Genomic DNA, 20813 nt, shown 5'->3' on the forward strand with positions numbered 1-20813 from the left:
CACAGCACGCAGTCAATATCTGGTGTTGCTGGTACCATATGAGGTTACTAGGCTATGGGCCCTGAGCAGCCATATTCCTAGGCCAGATATTAGCCCAGGTCTATGCAAGACAGCAGCTGATGCCCCAGTCCAACAGGGACACAGGTGGTATCCCAAGGGTGTATGTGCAGTTAACCATCCAGTTATCCAGGTTATGTCTGCAAATGTGTAAATAGCTACCCTTCCTGATGTGGACAAGGTGCCCATTCCACTGCAGGGTGATTGCGTGGGACACACATCTGAGCTGCCAACATGGCCAGTTCATGTCACACGCCAGGTTGAGGACATGTGTGTGTGTGTGTGTGTGTGTGTGTGTGTGTGTGTGTGTGTGTGTGTGTGTGTGTGTGTATGTGTTAACAGAGTGGAGCATGAGTTGCACTTGTGCAGCAGTCCCAGCAATGTGGAGTCCACGATTGCTTTGCATGCCACAGTGAGGTCACCTCTGAGGAGTATGTATGAAACCGGGTAGAGGGCTGCCCATATAGCCTATCTGTGTATGGTAGATGTTTGATGCCCTGGTATTCCTTTGTGGGGAACCTCTGTGATGCGCCAGCTACTGCATGTGCTGTGTGATGTGAATGATGTGCAGAGAAATATACACAATAACAGGCCTCATTGGGGATAAGACGGGGTGTTTATACCTCACATCCCTTGATGACATACCCTTATGTATGACATGGGCCATGTACAAGGTTTATCTTACAATGGGAGCAACATTGTGTTGCAATGTCATGTTGCCAAAGACCTGTGTCCACAGCTCCCTCATGACTGATTGTGTGCCTAGGATGTTGTTAGTACTATGATACTATGTAGGGATGTCATTCTCCTCAACAGGGTTGACACTGCATGTCCTGCTATGCAGCTTGAAGCCATGTGTCTGGCAACAGTCATGTATCTTTGTATCTTTGTGAGATCATGTATCTTTGTGAGATCCTCCTAAGCAGATGTTGACATCACTAGGGCATCCGGTGATGGCACAGAGCATGCACTCATCCACAGACATGGTCAGACATAGGCTAATGGCTGTTACATACACCTCAGAAGTGTACATCACACATAACAGAGGCCTAAACAGGGAACAACAGGTTACACACCTAGTTATGGGTGAAAGACTTGAGGTGGATTCACCTATGTGGGTTGTGCCAGCGCACCGGTGTGCTACCCTTTAGTAACATATGGTGTGATGCATACTTGGGGGTGTCATATCTATAAAGGCCATGTGGGTTATACTGTCACAGAGTTTGCCCATGTCATGGTAGGCAGTTTGCACCATCACCCCCCCGTCCATGGTTTTGGTGACTGTGTCATAGAGGTCAACTGAGTGTAACAGACATGAACCCTTCCTTGGCAAACCCTAAGTGTGCATGATGGAGTGTGTGCAGGTTGCCAATGTCCTTGTTAATGGGGTTCACTACAAACTGTGCTATGGCCTTTCAGAACAGCCTACTTAGGCTGGTGGGTCTATCATGTGACTGAGAGGGGGACACCCCACCTTAGTATAAAGGAGTGACAATGGTCATCCCATTAAATGGCTGGGACAAAGGCAGTAGTCAGTCCTCCTTTGAATATTGTTCCTTATGGTGTTGCAAGGTTATGCTTGGGGTCATGTAGGATGGATCCTGTGATGTGATATGCTCCCATGGCAGATGTATATCATGACTTTCACATGGCAGTGATGACCTGTTCCCTACATATAAGAGAGGCAGGAGGTACTGTGGCTATCCTAATATACTGATGGGTAAACAGGGAGTGAAGCCTACACTAACTCTGTCAAGCATCCAGTTTGCTATACCAACAGCACTGGTATAGCTGGTGTCCTTGAGCACCACAAGTGAGCAGCTGCAGGTGCTTCCTGTACTATTGCAGACATATGTGTAGTAGGGGACATGACTGTCTGTAGTGGATGTAGACAATATAAGCTCTGTGTTTGTTGTGCAGGTTTGCAGGACTGATCCCATTATCATGTACATGCTAAGGAGACATTGCTCCAAACTGGGCACTTGCCCCTACTTTGTCTCAGACAGCAGTATGTCATCCCTGTTATGGAGAGTATGTATTGCAGATGTCCACCAGACAGGTGTACATATCCTAGCAGAGGATGATGTAGGCCATATAGTGCTTGTGTGTATGTGTGGATATTGGTGCCAGTTCTTAATGAGGGTTTGGGGGCTGTGAGGCTGTGTATACCCCCCAGGAGGATGTATTCCATGTTGGAGGTGCATGTATGGCTGACTCTAGCTAGATGGGTATTGTAGGAGATGGTGACTGCAAACATGACCGCATGATGGTTGCTTTGCCATGGAGGATGACACTGTAGGGATGCTGCAGTGGTAACCTGTGTTGCGTAATATCGACTGCAATACGCCTTCACCTCATGTGAGGGTAGCCCCTGGCTGCACCAAGGTGTTTGTTCTTCTATTGTTGATGACTCTCTAGCCATTTGTGTGCTGGCATGGGTACATCTTACAATGTATGTTAGGGTCGTTCAACTGACCCAGTATCAGGGTACAGACCTAACTCCTAATACAGTTCATGAGTTCATATAGGCCAAATGGGTCACATGTGGTGGCCGTAGCTAGCTGTGATTTGAATAGGTGTGCGCTAGGAAAAGTGAACTGCCCCTGCAGTGTCCCCTGTGCATCTCACTGCCTGTACAGTGTGGAGGTGTGGATGTGTCTCATATATGCAGAAACCCCATGTCCCATGGTATTACTGGCTATACTTTAGCTTCTGAATGTATGATAAGATGGTTGACTAGGTTGGCTGGGGTGCTCTCTGCAGCTTTAAACCATGGTCAGTGTGACTGCACAGATGTCTGCAGTTCCCAGGGTTAGAACTGCTTGCAAGGAGGGCAAAGTCATATGTACACCTCTAGCATTTAGCTGCATGGCCTTCAATGTGTACTGCACTGACACTTGTATGTTGGTAGTGATAACTTCACCACTTTTAATAATAGAGTCACTATTAGGCTGGCTAGAATCAGTGCCAGATGCATGAAGACCAGTGAAGACAGATGGAGGCCATCTCTTGCAGAGCATTGTGGTCTGTTTACCATATCATCTCAGACTCATAGATACTGGAACCCCTGGAATATTGCAGGATAAATGTGCACATGTTAAGGGCAATAATTCTCTGATTGTATTGTGGTATAATTCTGGATGACAGCATAATGCAGCATACGGCTAGGGACATACTTGCTTGGGACATATAACCAATGTGCTCACTCATGTCTCACTGCATATAGTCTGGGGGTGTACATGTCAGGTCAAGCACACCAACATGTACTGTGACAGATCTATGACAGCACCTGTTGGTGAGAGAAAACAATATGCTGGAGTCTGTCACATGACACACAAGTAACTGTGACCATCCACATACACAGCCAGGTCAGAGGCACACCAGTGTGTCTCCACTGGAGTTCCCTATGTGTAACATGTTTGTCATGGGCTGACACCTGCAAGGCTGTGAGACACAGGTGTGTGGCCATGTTTGGTATGTGCTGTGTAAGACTGTGGCATTCATGTGTGGCTTTGCCTCAGAGATCCACTTTGTTTGTGAACGTGGATGTTGAGGACCACTGCAGATGTCTGTGTGTGTTGTGTAGGTGTGGGTGGTGTGTGAGGTGTACTGATTGTGTTGACAACCTGCTTGGGGACAGATATGCAGCCTTGATAGGGAGAGAGCATTGGCTGCAGGTCCCTACTGTCATTGCATTTCTCACACAATTTGTTCCTTGGTGGTGATGGTAAATGACTGTCCATCCGTGCACATGAGGCAGGTGCTACACAGTGCCAGGGCACCCATATCAACCACACTGGCTGGGGAAACTCTAGGACATTGTTCAGCCATATAGTCCAGAATCTGAAGAAGGAAGGCCAGGGAGACCTGAGGGGTGGGCCTGCAGATGCATACCTCTTAACTGTACAGGTTTTTGATCCATTTTTCATAAAACTGTGGCTTTCTGGCAAATTAGTGGGAAATCATTGAAGAATGAAGTTAGAAAATAATGACAGACATTTGAGTTTTAGACTTCATACCCTTCAGAAAATTAACGCTAATGCAAAACCTGTTATTCTATCAACTTTCTAAATTTGTAAGAGCAATAGTTCAAATTGTCCCTATTTGTACCACTTTTTTATGGCTTTGTCCAGATTTCTCACTCTAAGAGGTTGACAGGTATAAGACCAGGTGATTACTAATACAGTAGGAGGCTGACACAACAGCAGACCATGTAGACAGGCTATGAACAAGCAGAAATAGGTGCAACAGCTACATGCATTGCAACACCTCGTTGCACATGCAGCAAGTAGCATGAAACATCAGGATTGGGGGGGACACACATACTGTATTGCCACTATGTTGCTGATACCCACAGACATATTGTACTGATAGATGGCGGGGTTATGATGTGGGGATTATATGGATGATATGGGTTATGATGGCTAGTGCTGGCAAATGTGGATGTGCAGGGTCTATACATAATGGTGAACAATATATGCAGTCCTGTGGTGTGTTCCCCTGTTTATGTCTTTCAGGTGGGATGTACAGATGTCGCAACCCACCATTCTCAGAAGCTGAGACCACTGCAATTCTTGATGCCCTGAGACTCCATCACTGGGTGCTGTTGCCAAGGAGTTACCATAACCAGCAACAACATGCTGCAATGTGAGAAGACCTGGTAGCAACAGTGAATGATGTGATCCACCAGGACAGGAGCTATGGACAGGTCCGACACAGTGCTACTGATCTCATACACCATGCATGTTACAGGGCTGCAGCAGTGGCCAGGGAGTGTGCTGGCACAGGGGGAGGGCCTGCTACACAACCACAAGTCTCAGCCACAAAGGAGTTCCTGGAACACCTGGGTTCAGCCACCAGCTCACAGGAAACTATCAGTACATATGTTGTGGAGGTGGGTGGCACAGATTCCACAGCCGAGGAGCATCCAGGTAAGCATCCAGTGGTCTTCACGGTAATACTGTAGCATTCATAGTGGCAGCCTCTGCATACCTGTATGCATATGTGAGGCCAATCTGCATTTGTGGTTGGGTTTTGTAATGCACACATGTGCACACATATTGTGAATGTCAGCAATTTTGGTAGTATCACAGCTTGTACTTTACATATTGATAAATGCACATATTATCCTGTACCAATGCCAGATGTGTGTGTGCTGACATTACCTTTCCCCCACAAATCCATAGGTACCTCTGGTGTGGCTGGGAAACATCAACTTGTAGCCTGTGAGTGTGGAACTATCATGTTATGGCTCACCTATACCCTAGCCATATTAAGGGCTGCCAGTTTGTCATCACATGACCATGTTGCAATATGTGCATGTTCCCTTGTGGTGGAGTTCACTGCAGTGCATCACACTGGTAACCACAGTAGCAAATTTGCAGGAGCTGTAACATATTAGCACAAAGTTGTGTATAGGTGTAGCCAGTCTGCTATACAGGGGTGCATTACTATTGTGTAAACGGATGCACTGTGTGTTAGGTGAAGGTCCATCACATACTCTTACTTGTCACGTATTTCACAGGTCTATAGTACTAGCAACATTAACCACACATAGCTGCACTGCATGCTAGTTCAGGGCCTGTCCAGAGTATGTCTGTTGTGGTCTGATTGTGTGTTGTGCATGACATCAGTCAGAAGGTGTGGTGTGTATAATGCCTTTGTGGCACCTCACCTGTGTGTGTGTGTGTGTGTGTGTGTGTGTGTGTGTGTGTGTGTGTGTGTGTGTGTGTGTGTGTGTGAGAGTGTCAGAAAACATTATGGTGCAGGTATTCATGTAGTCATGTTGTCTTGCCCTCACATGTGACTAATGGGGTTGGAGTGTGTCCCCCTCACAACCTGATGTCAGTGTCTAATCAGACTCTTATGATAATGGTGGCCATTGTGAGACACAGGTGGTCTTATTGGGGGCTGAATCTGTGTCGTTGGTTGACATCCCACTTCTACCCCAATGTCACTGTACATGGTCAGTATGCCTCCACATAACCAGTCCCCAGCAGTATCATATATTGGGCAGTCAGAGGGTAGTGGCATTGAACAGGGGACTGTGGGGACTATGGCATCTGTGACTGTAGACACTAGCCATAGCCAGAGAACTGGCAAGGTCCCACACAGACAGATTGACAGTGGTGCTCAAAGAAGGACTGCTGCCTATCCAGCACCTGTCATAGGTGTCACAGTACATGTTACCCAATGCATGTTTCAGTTCCATCATGGAGGCACAGGCATGTTGTGAATAGTACACCAGATGGATGATCTGGGTCATGGATGCCACACTGCCTGGAATGCATGACACCCTCCACGGTATTGGTGATGTCTTACATCATTTTGCTGATGTAGTGAATACATGGTGGGATGAAACATTGGCAGTCTTTAACTGTGCAATGTCTGTGCTTCAACATGTGGTGAAAGTAGGGTGTTGGACACATGGACTTAGGTCATCAACATCAGCTGAGAGCTCACGTGGCCATGTACAGTCACAATCCTGTAGAGGCAGTACCACCAGTACTACTGAAGGGAGGGTGCTGTCCACACCACAATGCGGCATGCCATGGGCATGTGGTCCTGGGTGGTCCTGTGAGGGACATAGACCCAGTAGATACCAGTCACTGTCAGGAAGTAGTACTGCATCTTCCCTTGGCAATGTGTTGTCAGTCCCACTCCTGGCAGAACCAGTTCCCGTGTTCATGGCTGGAGATGGTGAACTGTACATTCTGCCATGTATGGTCCACGGCTGTCCAACATACCCTCATGTAGGGCTAGCACATGGCTTGACTGTGTACATGCACACACTCACACATCACTGTCAAATGCAGGTCACCGACAGATGCACACAGCTCCTCTCCATGGCCCAGCTGACCAGCACCCCTCTAGACACACACACATGATGTCAACTGTATGGCACAGCCTAGGCCTTTGGCAACCCCACACCACACCCTGTGCGTCTGATGATACCTGTGCCAGATCAACTGTTATCCATACCATCAATGCAGGGGCATGCTAATATGTGTCTAATGCACAGGGTGAATATAGTACAGGTAATGGCAGTTTGTAGTGTAGTAGTGTTATGGCCTGTAAGATGCTGTCTGCTGGCAATTGTCATGCGTACACATCAAAGTGTATGTACCTTTGTGCCATGATGCTTTATTGCTGTTAGTACTCCCGACTGACTGTTGTCTCACAGACCTTATTCACTTTCCGTTACAAGTGTCTGTGTGTCTAAATTATGGTGGGCTGCTGCCATTACAGGAGCTCAGGATGGTTGAGTGGCAACACAGACACCTTTTCTTCACCAAGGTACAGCTGTATATGTGCATGTTTACTTAGGTGCATATGCGTGAAAAAGTGTGTGAGGGACAATGGGGGCAGACAGCATACCTTGCATGCATACCACCTTGACACAGCATGCTACTCTTGGTACATGTCACCTGGAAGTTCCATAGGATCACAGGTTCATAGGTACAGAGGAGGTTACTACAGTACTGACCCTGGGTCCCTTACAAGCCTAGCCAGTACTCTATCCCCAACAAAATCATTAATCAGCACCTGTTGCCCCTGGCATTGCTTGACACACTTTGGACCCCTAAGACAGATGTTTTTTTTTCCATCCACTGAACCTTGATGCAGTTGATGAGGCTCTGCATGATACATTTTTGGGGAGTGTATTCCTGAGACAGGGCAGCCTCTGGGAGACAAACCTGTCTCTCCAGCTGTTTTTTTTTTTTTTTTTTTTGCTGTCTCATATGTGATTCAAGCCTGTTGTGCAGCAAATACACACAGCGTTATACTTCATATATGGGGTAGCTTTTGAAGGGTTAAGCACAACATTGCCATTTAGGCATGCCACAGCCCACCTGTGAATAACCTGTCCAATACCGAGTGTGGCAGTACTTATTTGAGGCTGTCTGCATGGAACAGGTGTTGAAGACCATGGATAACCTTTGTGGGTGTTAACACAGCCTTTCCATTTGGTCCAGATGGGTGCATAGCTACATACCAGACTGGCCATGCTACTAATATTGCTCTGACTGAGGATTATAGAGAGCTAATGCCCACCTTTTGTCTGGATGAAGTCCCTTTACCTATGTGGTGAACATTGTCTAAGCCTTTTTTGACCACTGCCACTACTTGATGGCTGAATGCAACAGTGTTTTCACCCTGAGTAGCCAGGTCTGCCAATACAGTTTGTGCATTTATGAGGTTGTTGTTAATGTGGGAAATAGTGGGTCCATGTCCTCACCATATGGTATGCTGGTACTGTTTTCTGCATTCAGCTGGAGGCCAGGATCTGGCCACCATTCCATACCTGCTGTATGACCCCACTGCAGTATGTTAACATCAGTTTGTGGGTCAATGACAGACATCACACTAGTCACAGTTACCACAGCTTTAGGCTGTACCTACAAATGTGAGAGGTTGTGGTTAGCATTCATGCCTTCATACATATGGGTCATTGTGGGTGGAAGCTACTCACAGGGTGTACACATGTCTACATATTGCATACACATAGGCAACACAGAGAGGGGTTGCCACCTTATCAAATGTGGAGTGTGGGACACGTCTTGTAGTATTTTGACACTTGGCAGGACATACCATAACCCACAGCAAGTGCAACAGACAGGACTTCTTTTGATTTGACAATATGACAGCTTCTTTGTGTCACATTACCTTAGGTTATGCTATTTCTTATACCAGTAAGGTGCTTCGGATGTGAAATAACAGCTTTATGCAGGTATTAGACAACCTTGGAAAATGTTTGTTGTCCTGCACTCATAGGATCTCTGTATTGTTTGTGTCATTGTCACAGGTCACACCTGGCTAAACATGGACTGCAACTTGCAGGGTGGGACAGGTGGTAGCCATAACTGTCATCTCTACAGATGTCTTCAGAATGTCCTGATGTTTGCCACATATTTTTATTCTGTTTTGCATAACATTGTGGTTTTCTGGCAAAGTAGTATGAAATCATTAAAGAGTGATGTTACACAGAAATGACAGATATTTTCCTGTTAGACTTCATACCCTTCAGAAAATGCATGCAAATGCACGACCTGTTCTGCTATCTACTTTGTATGTTTGTCAGAGCAATATTTAAAGATTGACCCTAATATTTGGGCTTTGTCCCACTTTTCTGTATGGCTTTCTCCAGTTGTCTTTCTGTAAGGGGTCGAAAGGTATGTTTGTGGCCCTAACACAGGCACACTGCTGCAAGGCGATATACATATATAGACACACACCCACTCATGAACTGCCCTTGTTGATAGTAGAACTCCTAACTGGCTAGTTATACATAAGATAGCCCAATATACATAATGCAAGAAACACAGAGCTTATACAGTTTTGCAGTGTCTGCTACTACTATTCAGGTGGTTGACATCTGCAGGTGCTGTAAGGGTTGCCACTGGGGGGTTAACAGGCACTTAAAATGGTATAACCATGTCACACACACAATCTGCTGCAGGGGGACATGCATTCCAATAGTCATGCAGAGAGAGTTGCTAATTTTGGACTTACAATACCTATCTATCTAGTTATGTACAGTATAGCCCACTGTATGTATTGCATGTACCACAGTACTATTGTATTTGAAATGTGTAACTCTGCATCTAAGGTGCATGACATCTGTAGGCCATGAATAGGCTGGCGATGGTGGAGTTAACAGGGTGGCACAGGCACACAATATGGTATAGGCATTGCACACACACAGGCAAGACAGCCACCCTGCTACAGAGTATATGCATACACAGACACATACACTCACACAGTTGCCAGTATTGAGATTACAACCCGTACCTATCTAGTTGTATGTAGTATAGTATTCTTTCGGCTTTTCCTGGATAGTGGTCACCACAGTGGATCATCTGTCTGCTCATGATTGGCAGTGGAGTTTTACAGTGTCAAGTTGCCAGCCTGACGCCCAACCTTCCACAGAAGGCACACATATGCACGCACTCACGCCTAGGGCCAATTTTAGAGTGTCCAATCCACCTACAGCATGTCTTTGGGATGTGGGAGGAAACCGGAGCACCCGGAGGAAACCCACATGACCACAGGGAGGACATGCAAACTCCGCACAGAAGGTACCTCAGTCGAGGATCAAACCAGAGAACCTCTTGTTGTGAGGTGGCAATGCTAAGCGCTGCACCACCGTGGCAGTGCTATGTCATTATTGCATATGCCACAGAACATATATGCCTGGGGCATACCTCTCAACCTGTTAGAACAATACATGTGGACAAAGCCTTCAATAATTGGGGGACACAGGCCCAAAAATAGGGACAGTTTTTACATGTTGCTCTTACAAATGTAGATAACTGATAGAGTGACAGGTTTCATATTACCATAACGTTTGTGAAGGGTATGAAGTCTGACACTCAGATGTCTGTCATTATTTTCTGACTTCAGCTCTTAATGCTTTGCCAGTGATTGACCAGGAAACCATAATTTTATGACACACAGATGAAATATATGATGCAATCATCTGGACATTCTGCAAAACTGTATACAGTTGAGAGGTATGGCCTGCAGAGTGTGAAACAGTGCATCTAAGGTGGATGATATCAACAGGCCCTGTAAATTAATGCAATGGGGTGAGTCAACAGGGTGGAACAGGTCTCAAAATGCTATAACACACACACACACACACACACACACACACACACCACACAAGTCCCTACCTATCTAGTTGCGTGTACTATAGTGCTACACATTTATCGCATGTGCCACAGAGCCTATAAGCCTGCAGAGTGTCAAATACTGTATCTAAGGTAGATGACATCAACAGGCCCCATAAATGAATGCAATGGGATGAGTCAACAGGGTGGAACAGGCCTCAAATGCACACACACACACACACACACACACACACACACACACACACACACACACACACACACACACACACACACACACACACACACACACACACACACACACACACACACAGCTGTAAGTCTTGAGATTAGAACCACTACCTATCTAGTTGCATGTACTATAGTGCTACATATTTATCTCATGCGCCACATAATGTATATGTCTACATAGTGTCCAGCACTGTATCTAACATGGATGACATCAACAGCCCTGTCAAGTAAAGCAAATGTGTGATGTCAGCTGGGTGGAACAGGCCTCAAAATGGTATAACCAACCCACACTTGGCAATCTTGAGATTAGTAGCCCTACCTATTTAGTTGTATGTGCTTCAGTGCTACATACTTATTGCTTGCACCACAGAGCTTATATGCTTACAAAGTGTCCAATGCTGTATCTAAAGTGGATGACATCAGCAGGCCCTGTACAGTAGGGCAATGGGGGGTTAACAGGGTGGAACAGGCCTCAAACTGTATTGGCATTGCACACACACATAGGCAGGAAACACACAAAGCCACAAGAAAATATACTTATATACATATACACACTCAGTTGGCATTGATGGGAATTGAACCACTACCTACCTAACTGTATATACTATAGTAGTAGGGACTTATCATATGCGCCATGGGAATTACACATGTTGAGTGTCTAGTAGTGCTTTTGGGGTGGATGACATCAGTAGTTGTTGACAGGGAGACTACTGTTGTGGAGGACAGTAGTCACAGGGCCAAAATATGGGTGGCCATTACACAGACATAGGCTTGTTGGGTGTGTCTAGTCTTCTGTATATGTAATACATATAAAAACACACACACACAGTGACTGATGTAAGAATACAACCACTGCATCCCTACTATTACACAATGGGCCTCACCATAGTATTTGCACATGTCACTGCTTCAAATTGGTGATGTGTGGCTGTTGCAGTTCATCATTGTATGCCTTTCAGGGTCTCTTTCTGTCTCTCTCTCTCTCTCTCTCTCTCTGTCTCTCCCACCATCTGCCTCTCTGTAGATGATATACTTGTATATGTTACCTATATATCTGCAATATATGACAGTCAACAGATCCAGATAAATCTTATATGTACCACATATGGATAGATGGGGGTACACATGTCTGGTGGTGGTCAGGATAGACAGTTAAGGTGTACAAAGCTGTCTCTATGCAGAAGGGATATATATATATATATATATATATATATATATATATATATATATATATATATATATATATATATATATATATATACATCCCAGTTATGTAGCCAGATGTGGGTTTAGACAAGGGCTGGCAGAAGCTAAGTGTATGAGAATGCTCAGTATGACCATCAATAGTAAGATTGGGACTTCAGTCCAGACCTATCTGTACTCTGGTCCAGGATTTTGTGTGCTACAGCTGATTAGCTGATGAGCCCTGTAAACAGTCCAGCACCTCACTGATAGACTAGCTAAAGGATCTCCTGGTTGTGTGCTATCCTTATTAACTGAGTCATATCTAGGGTAGGTGCAGACTGTATTGGACTGAGCAGAGTTTTGCATAATATGTGAGGTACATTTTGCACAGCACTGTGATGTCCTGGTATGTCAGTGGCAGATCAGTATAGATTAATATAAGGAACCGCTGACAGACATTTGTCTACTGACTCCATAGTTTGCAGGGAACCCATGCTACTGCACAACATGCTGTAGTCTGCACATTCTAAATTTGTGTGGCCAGTGGTTCCTCCTTCCCCTTATATGTGGCCTTCTGTCCAGCTCTGCTCCAGTCACATGCTTTGTCCACAGTTGCTGCTCTTATGTAGTTGTAGGTATGGTGTGACTGGGGTAGAAATCATAACATCACACACAGGGTTACAGACTACACACCTCTGACTGTACCTGTTTATCAGGTTGGCCAGCATTGCGCCCCATACATCTGCTCAGGTGCTCAGACGGTTTGTGTTGCACTGTTCTTCTAAGGCTATATGTTAGTCATACCTGTCTACCTGTTACAGGCAGACATGTTGACAGGGCCGTATATCACAGTCGGGCACAGGCCAAGATATGGGGACAGCAGCTTAATATTGCTATTCCAAATGTAGACAGTTGGTAGACTGGTTTTGTATTAGCTTGCATTTTCTTACAGGTATGAAGTTTGCATCTGAGCTGTCTGTCATTGATGTTTTCACAGCAACCTGTATTGTTTAGTCAGTAGTTTGCCAGACAAATGCAATGTTATGACAAACAGAACAGATATACAATGCATATGTGTGGACATTCTGAGAAATCATGACAGTCGTGGGGTATGGATGGTACCCACTGACTTGTTATGAGTACTGACACAGTTATGTGGCAGCCTTTGTATCCTGGCACTACAATGACTTGTCACAACAGGCTGTTCTAGTAGGCACCATCTAGGTTACTCAGAGCTGTGTAATGTCCATATCTGTGGGCCACTGTCCCTCCATTGTCCAGCTATCCTGCAAGTAACAAATATTGACATGTGGACAGCCTGTAGAACTCCAACCATAGGTGTAGCTGACATGAAAAATAGTAGGCACAGCCAGACTTGAACCATGGACCCTGTCACCCACAGTCATGTACTTAGCCCAGTGAGCCACAACAGCCACCAGTCAGTGGTTTCTACTTCCTATCACTATTAACCACACAAATACATAGCGCATTGGTCCCTGCATATTGTTGAAAAAGAACATGTTAGCAAGTTGATTGAGACAGCCCTGGGAATGTGTGGTCTGCCGCTATTACCTTACAAACATAACTGTTACTGCAGTTCTATGGGAACATGAGTGTATCGGGGTTGGGGACCATACCTCTGAACTGTGCAGATTTTTGCTGAATTGTCCAGATGTTTCTCTCACATTTTGGGTCCATTTTTCATAAAATTGTGGTTGTCTGTGAAAATTACTGTGAAATCATTAAAGACTGAAGTTAGTAAGTAATGACAGACATTTGAGTTTCAGACTTCTTACCCTTCAGAGAATTCATGCTACTGCAAAACCTGTTATTCTATCAACTTTCTATGTTTGCAAGAGCAATATTTAACACGTGTCCCTGTTTTGGGGCCTTTGCCCCACATTTCTTTTTGGCTTTTACAGATTTTTTGCTGTACGAGGTTGAGAGGTATGTGTGGGAGTCCAACACTGACATCCATGGATCTGTCCTATGACCCCGCTGTTTGTAAGTCCCTCACATAGTGCAGTGGATTTTGCTGGTTTGGGCCCTACTGCATATTATAGGACAGCCAGTATTTGGCAGAGAGTTCCTGTTGTCCCACATAGCTGTCTGTTGTCTGCTGCTATCCTAGTAGCCACTCCATTTCCTTGCATACATGCAGCAATAACATACATATGCTACCACCATATACTACCCCATTTATTTGTTGTTAAGAAGAGTGACTTACCTTGTGCCAGCAGAAGTTGAGAAAATAGTGCTTCAGGGCTGAATGTGTTGGATGCATGCAGTACACAGCCTATACATGGTAAGATACGGGTAGTGTGATGTGGTTGGCATCCATTTTACTGTGTGTATGTGAGTTGGAGTGAGGTGTCAGTCCCTGGGTTCTAAGGTTGTCAGTGTATGTGCTATGCATTGCCTCTTTGCCAAGGCCAGGTTGTACTGGGCATGCCTATGTCTGCCTACAGGGAAAGCCTCAGGTGGTACCTCCTCCGTGTCCCCTTGTGCGTGTGGGGACCTTGAGAATGTTGGAGGGCTGTATTGCCCTTCCCTGTGATGTTTTTGCTGCAGCTGTTTCCACAGGATCCTATTGTGTAGCATTACAGATACTATGAACATGTGTGCACATGTGGCTGGAGAGTACGGCAGGGCTCCACCAGATATGTCAAGGCAGCAGAACCATGACTTGAACAGCACAAACACATGCTCTATGATTTTCCTAGTTTGTGTGTGCGCCTCATTATGACATTCTTCAGTTGGTGTGTGTGCATTTCTGATGGGTGTCATCATCCATTGTTCCAGTGCATAACCAGCATCCCCCACTAGATGGCTGTATGTGATGTCCCCCCTGGCAAATGCCTGGTACAACTGTGATGCATGCCAGATGTGGGAGTTGTGATAACTGCTAGGGCTTCCAGCATACACACTGATGATAATGCCTTGGGCATTGCACATGACCTGGCAGTTGATGGAGTGATACCCCCTTGCGGTTGACATAGACTCTACCCTCCTCTTTGAGTGGTGCTTTGATGTGCACATGAGTGCAGTGTATGGCACACAGTATCTCTGGGTAGTGTGCTACATGGTGGAAGAGATGCATATTGCTGGTCCTCTCCTCAGGGGTGTTTGGGAAATAAATGTGCTCACTGGCATGTGTTAGTATGACATCCAAGAACTGGTAGTGTACCCTGGATGTGTATACCTATGAAATTCCCATGATGTTCCCAGTAGGTCTTTGGAAAGTACCTGTAGCTAGTATTCTGAAGGCTACATATACCTTTGTTTCCACTGGGATGGGTTCTTCTCTGTTTGCTCTTGGTCTGAGGTGAGGGCAGCATAGCTCAGTGAGTTCTTGTAGTATGTCCCTGTCCACTCTGTAGTGCTCTACTATCTCCAGCTCATGTAGCCCCTGAAAGGTTACCCTGGGCCTGAACACTCTTCTCCTCCTCAGTCTGGGTGTATTGTCAGCATCATCATCATCATCACTGACCTCAGCCTGTAGTGTATACAGATATAGCAGAGCAGCAGCAGCCCTTATCATTTTGTCTGTTAAAATTCTCAAGTGTGTACTCCAATGGTGCAGAGTATATGGGAAAAATCAGATTGAAGGATGTATATATACTTTATACTGGTGTGCTGCAGATACAGCCTGTGTGACCGGCTGACTGTGTTACATACCACCTGCTAGCTATATTATTGAGGGGTTTCAATGGGCCAGTTTCAGTGGAACAAGGCGTATCAGTCATTTATGCTTGATTGGCTTTCTCAGGCTATCCCCCCCACTTTTTTTTTATTTCTTCCATTGCTAAGCCCCACTGTGCTCTGCACAAACCCACAGAAGTAGTGTAAACATTGCTCAGTAGAAAGGGCCCTCCCCTGTACATGGGGCACACTTATCTTTTCTTTAACAAGCTAAAACACACGCCACAGGGCTAAGCACAGCTTAGCAGCCTCAGACACACATGCCTGCTTAGCTGTGTTTAGCTGAGTGCAGACAGGCACTGTTAAGCTGCAGTCAGCTTAAATAAGGTGTGACACACACCCTTTTGATGTTAGCTATCTGTTCTGCCTACCCCAACATAGTTCTAGCCCTACCACAGTTAGTACCTACAGAACACATTGGCCCTTTTTTCTATTCAATAAACCTGGCTCATTTACATACGCCTAATTGCATATACCCTGGATAGAGCACTACATGAAGGCCTATTGCCTTAGCTACCACTATAACCTGCCATTGTATCACTCTGTATGCTGGGCACTATAATGCAATTACTTTGCCTACCTTAAATTCCATATTTCACACATTTGTTTTATTAATAGCATGTTTGCCACTTAAACATGGCATATGTATTTAAAAAAAATGATCAGTTTTGATATGTTGCATTACTTTTTAGTCTCAATGGCCATATATTTGGCCATTTGAATGGCTACTGTCACATATAGACGCTTTTTTGGGGGGCTGTTACAGCCCCTGTTTTAATTTTTAATTCTGGTACACAGTTAGTAACCACGTACATTTTTCCTGCAGACACGGTACCTACACGGATGTCTTTCTGCTTCCTGGATCGCAAAATCACCTCATTTGCAAGGTTTTCACCAGCAGATGAGGCGATTTGCATTCCGTGGACACATCTGTGTTTGCATGGTGTCCACACACATGTCACACCCCCAGCCCTGTTTCCTGGATCTCTCAGTGGCCATATTCCATGTTTGGGCGACAACACTATTCCTACATGGAGAATCACTCCATGTAGGGTTTATTGAATTACCCCCACAGTCTTTATGGCCTAAACCAGGTAATTTAATTTCAGACTGTTTTTCAAAGTTATTTGGACTGAGATCAACCTCTTCTCTTCCAGTATCCTCTATTACAATATATTAATTTTAACAGTTCCAATACAGTCTGACATACAGGTGTATTTCTTTTCTGTCCAGCAGGACCCACTGTTGGTACATTTTTAACACAAGCAGTTTTACAAATATATTTTTCAACACAAGCATCTGTATAAATCAGTTTGGATATATATTATTTACAACACCAGCTAACTATGCTGGCATATGTTACATATCAACTGCCTTACTTCTCTGAGCATAGCTGGCAAAACCTCACATCATCACATATATCATAAAGGCAAAATTAAAATAAATGCCTCTCCAACTTTCTATAGACATACATACAAATTACACACACACATACATGTGTGCGTGCATGTGTGTATATCTCTGTATATTCTTACCGATACACCAGTGTCTAACCTTATCAAGTCCTCCAGCCCACATGATGGCACTAGAATTAATCACCAGTTTTTGGCTTATAAATTCCCTGGCATTATAGCTTCCTACTTTGGTAAATTCAGTTGTACTATCAGAAGACTTCTGCCAGTTTAAAACATCATACAGAGCCAATATATTTCCATTCTTATCAAAATAGACTTCTTCACTGGCATCATTGACAAAGTGGATGTGACTTAAATAATGAAGAACCTGTAGAGAGAAATTACACAGTGTGGTTGGTGCAATCATTTTTAAGACTGACTCATCATAGTAAAACTATTATCTCTTTGATTACATATAAGAATAACATCCCATTTGCTTAATGCTATAACTGCATTTAACATTGTTCTTCCTCTCTATCCCTGCTCTCCTCACAATATTTATTGACTTGTTGTATACATCCTTGAATATCTCTGTGAATTTCCTTTTCCTTGCCTATTCCAGTGGTTCATAGCCACATCCATGAAGAACTAATTTCCTTGATCCACAGTTATTTGCTATTCCTAGTCTGTATTACTTTCACACTTCCTCTTACTGCTTTTCTTCCTGTTCAAGGTACCCCCTTTTGTGCTGATCTTCCTGTTCAAGGTGGCCCCTTTCATTCTCCCCAGCATGATTTCATACACCCATGGCATACCTTCCATCACTTCTTCTCCCTATTAAGAAAAGTACCAGTTCTTCTAGTATCTGCTTACATAATTCTTCTATTTGATAACAAAGTTTCCTGACATTCGCAAACAGTGTCTTCTTGTTGACCACTTCACTAGCTCCTTGAAATAATCTTGGAAAAGTTTAATTCCTGATTTGCCAGCAGAAATGTTTTGGCCGTGCAAACCAGATTCAGAACTAATTCCCTATCCCTTCAGTTTACTATCTTAAAAATTATCTGCCTGGGTGTGTAGTTGGCATGGGTTATGGGCTTCTTAAGCTCTTTCAAAGATACTCAAATGTGACAGCTACAAGGGGACATGGAGGTCATACTGCAGAAAATTGTCTAACATTGTGGGCTAAGTGTGTTCTTTTATGCCCATTTAGCACAAGTTGTTCCAGTATAGCCATTTTTAGGGTCATCTTCCTCCTCTTTGGAGTATGTGAAAAGATGCGTTCTGTTCTCTGGCACCTGCCTTTATGTCCTTTTTCTGGGTTGAATTCAGTGATGGCATGCACTCCACAGAAATGTTTTTCTGCCCATTGCTGTATGACAGCTTATCGTGGGCAGCTGATGCTTTCAAAACAACAATTTCTGGCAGTATTTGATTTAGTAGCTAGCAAGCTTCTCTTATTTACCTTCCAGTGAAGAGGTCGTTTGCAGATGGCAAAATCCTAATCACATGACACTTACTTGTAGGGAATTGCATATTAAATCCATGTTTGTACTGTGCTTTAGTCAAAAACAAATTCAGTAATGGCTGACTAGGTCATGTAGGTAGCAGAGGAATCTAAAGATGTTTTCTATTCAGTAATAAGGTTTAATTCACTTATTTAGCCCCAGGGTGGGGAAAGCTCAGGAATTAAGTAGGTGTCATGTCACAGGCTAATCCTCCCTTTTCTTTACAGAATTTAAATATTCATTCTGTACATTTGATTTTTGGTGCCATCTTCAAGTTTAGTTTTAACAAATACCTGCAAGTTGATAAAGATGGAGGTACCATATAAGAGTGAAAGAAGTAGGTAAGTGGTTGCTAGGGTAGTTTTAGCAGAGTTAGTAAGAAAGTATTCATGTCTATAATGCATGCCAAGTTTCTGGTGAGTGTTTTTTAATATTATTTTGAATGTGGAGTTCAAATCTTAGGTTGTCATCAATTGTCACACCAAGCAGTTTTGTATAGGATATGAATTCTATCTCTGTATTTCTAATTAAAGAAGAAAGTTTTGAAGGTGGACTTGTCCTATAGATGTACTTTGGGGAGGAATAGTAATAGTTTTATTTTTTGGAGGGTTGAGTAATAATTGGGCATTGTGAATCCAGTTTTTAGTAGAGGTGAAGGCTTCTTGTATGATTTCAAGAAGATGCGCCAGAGTATCAGATGAGAATATTAGTGTCAAATTTTCAGCATACTGTATACGTGATGCTTGCTTAGAAGAGGTATAGAAGTCATTAATGAAAATGTTAAATATTAGTAGACCAATAATTGAGCCTTGGGGTACACCATAGGGAGGTAAGAAGAGAAGGTATGTAGTCATCTAACAGTTTGCTGTCTATCAGGTACCTTTTAAACCACTGAAGTGAAGAAGGGGTACACCGTGATGGAGCAGTTGTTGAAAGAGTTTGCTATGCGAGATGTTATCAAAGGCATTGGACAGAACCAGAAATATGGAAGAGATAAGTTTGCCAGAGTCTCTTTTCACATTTATATTATCAAAAAAGGATAATAGTGCAGCAGTTGTACTATGGCCAGGGTGGAATCCATGTTGAGTTCATAGGTTAGTACTAAGTTAACTGCTCTTGTGAGCCATTTTAAACCTAGCCAATTATCCCTTGTGAGACTCGAACCCTGCATCTTGTGTTTGTAAAGCAAACACCTTAACCATTAGGCCACCCTCCCAACCCTGAGGGTTAAGAGCCATTATGAGAGGAGATGGTGAGGGCAACAATGCTCTCTATGAAGTATTTATTAAATGTAATTGCTATTTTTAGGGTGTAGCAGGTTTGAGGGGGATACAGATCTTTTTTTGAGGCAGGATTGAGTAGTGTCTGAATAGAGGACCATATGTTTTTGGATCATTTTTGTGATTAAGTTGTAGTTTGTCATAGTATTGTCTCTTGTCTTTGTATATTTGTTTTTAACTTGATTATGAAGTTCCTTGCATTGCTGATATTTTTTTTGATTTAGCCACTCCCCCCAATGCTTCTCTACGGCATGAATAGTTTTTGATAAGGATGGATAGCCAGGGGAATGTTTTACTTTCACTCTTTTTATACACAGGGGGGGGGAGTTATTTAGGGTATTTAAAAAAGGTATTAAAAGTTGTAACTGCATCATCTAATGAGAGAGTTCTTAGTATAGACTAGTTGGAGGACTTTACGGTACAGCAGAAAATGTCTGTGTTAAAATTTTTTGAGATCCCTCGTTGGTTTAAGTTGGCAGGCAATAGGGTGATAAGTATTAAGTCTGTGTGTGTGTGTGTATGTGTGTGTGTGTGTGTGTGTGTGTGTGTGCGTGTGTGTGTGTGTGTGTGTGTGTGTGTGTGTGTGTGTGTGTGTGTGTGTGTGTGTGCAGGGAGATGGTCACTTAGGGAGTTTGAATAGGTTCCACTGATAGTTTACTGAGGTCTGAGACTAAAATCCAATCAAGAATTCTGCCCTTAATGTCATTGTTCTATCTAGTAGGTGTTGTGATTAGTTGTGTCAAACCAAATAGATTTATGTAAGGTGAGGGACTGTCAGAGATTACATATTTTGCGAGTCAATACTGACATCACTCAGAATAATTG

General features: G+C 43.9%; 1 protein-coding gene across 1 annotated transcript in view; it reads right to left on the bottom strand.

Moving 5' to 3' along the window:
- LOC122806089 (extracellular calcium-sensing receptor-like) overlaps nt 1-20813 on the bottom strand; it is a 452682-nt gene that overhangs the window by 387907 nt on the left and 43962 nt on the right. The window contains exon 3 of the mRNA XM_044076327.1: nt 17361-17588. Coding sequence (XP_043932262.1) covers nt 17361-17588 — 228 coding nt within the window. The remainder of the gene's footprint in view (nt 1-17360; nt 17589-20813) is intronic.

This window comes from Protopterus annectens, chromosome 7.part0 (assembly GCF_019279795.1).
Source record: "Protopterus annectens isolate FY-2018-M chromosome 7.part0, PAN1.0, whole genome shotgun sequence".
NCBI lineage: Eukaryota > Metazoa > Chordata > Ceratodontiformes > Protopteridae > Protopterus > Protopterus annectens.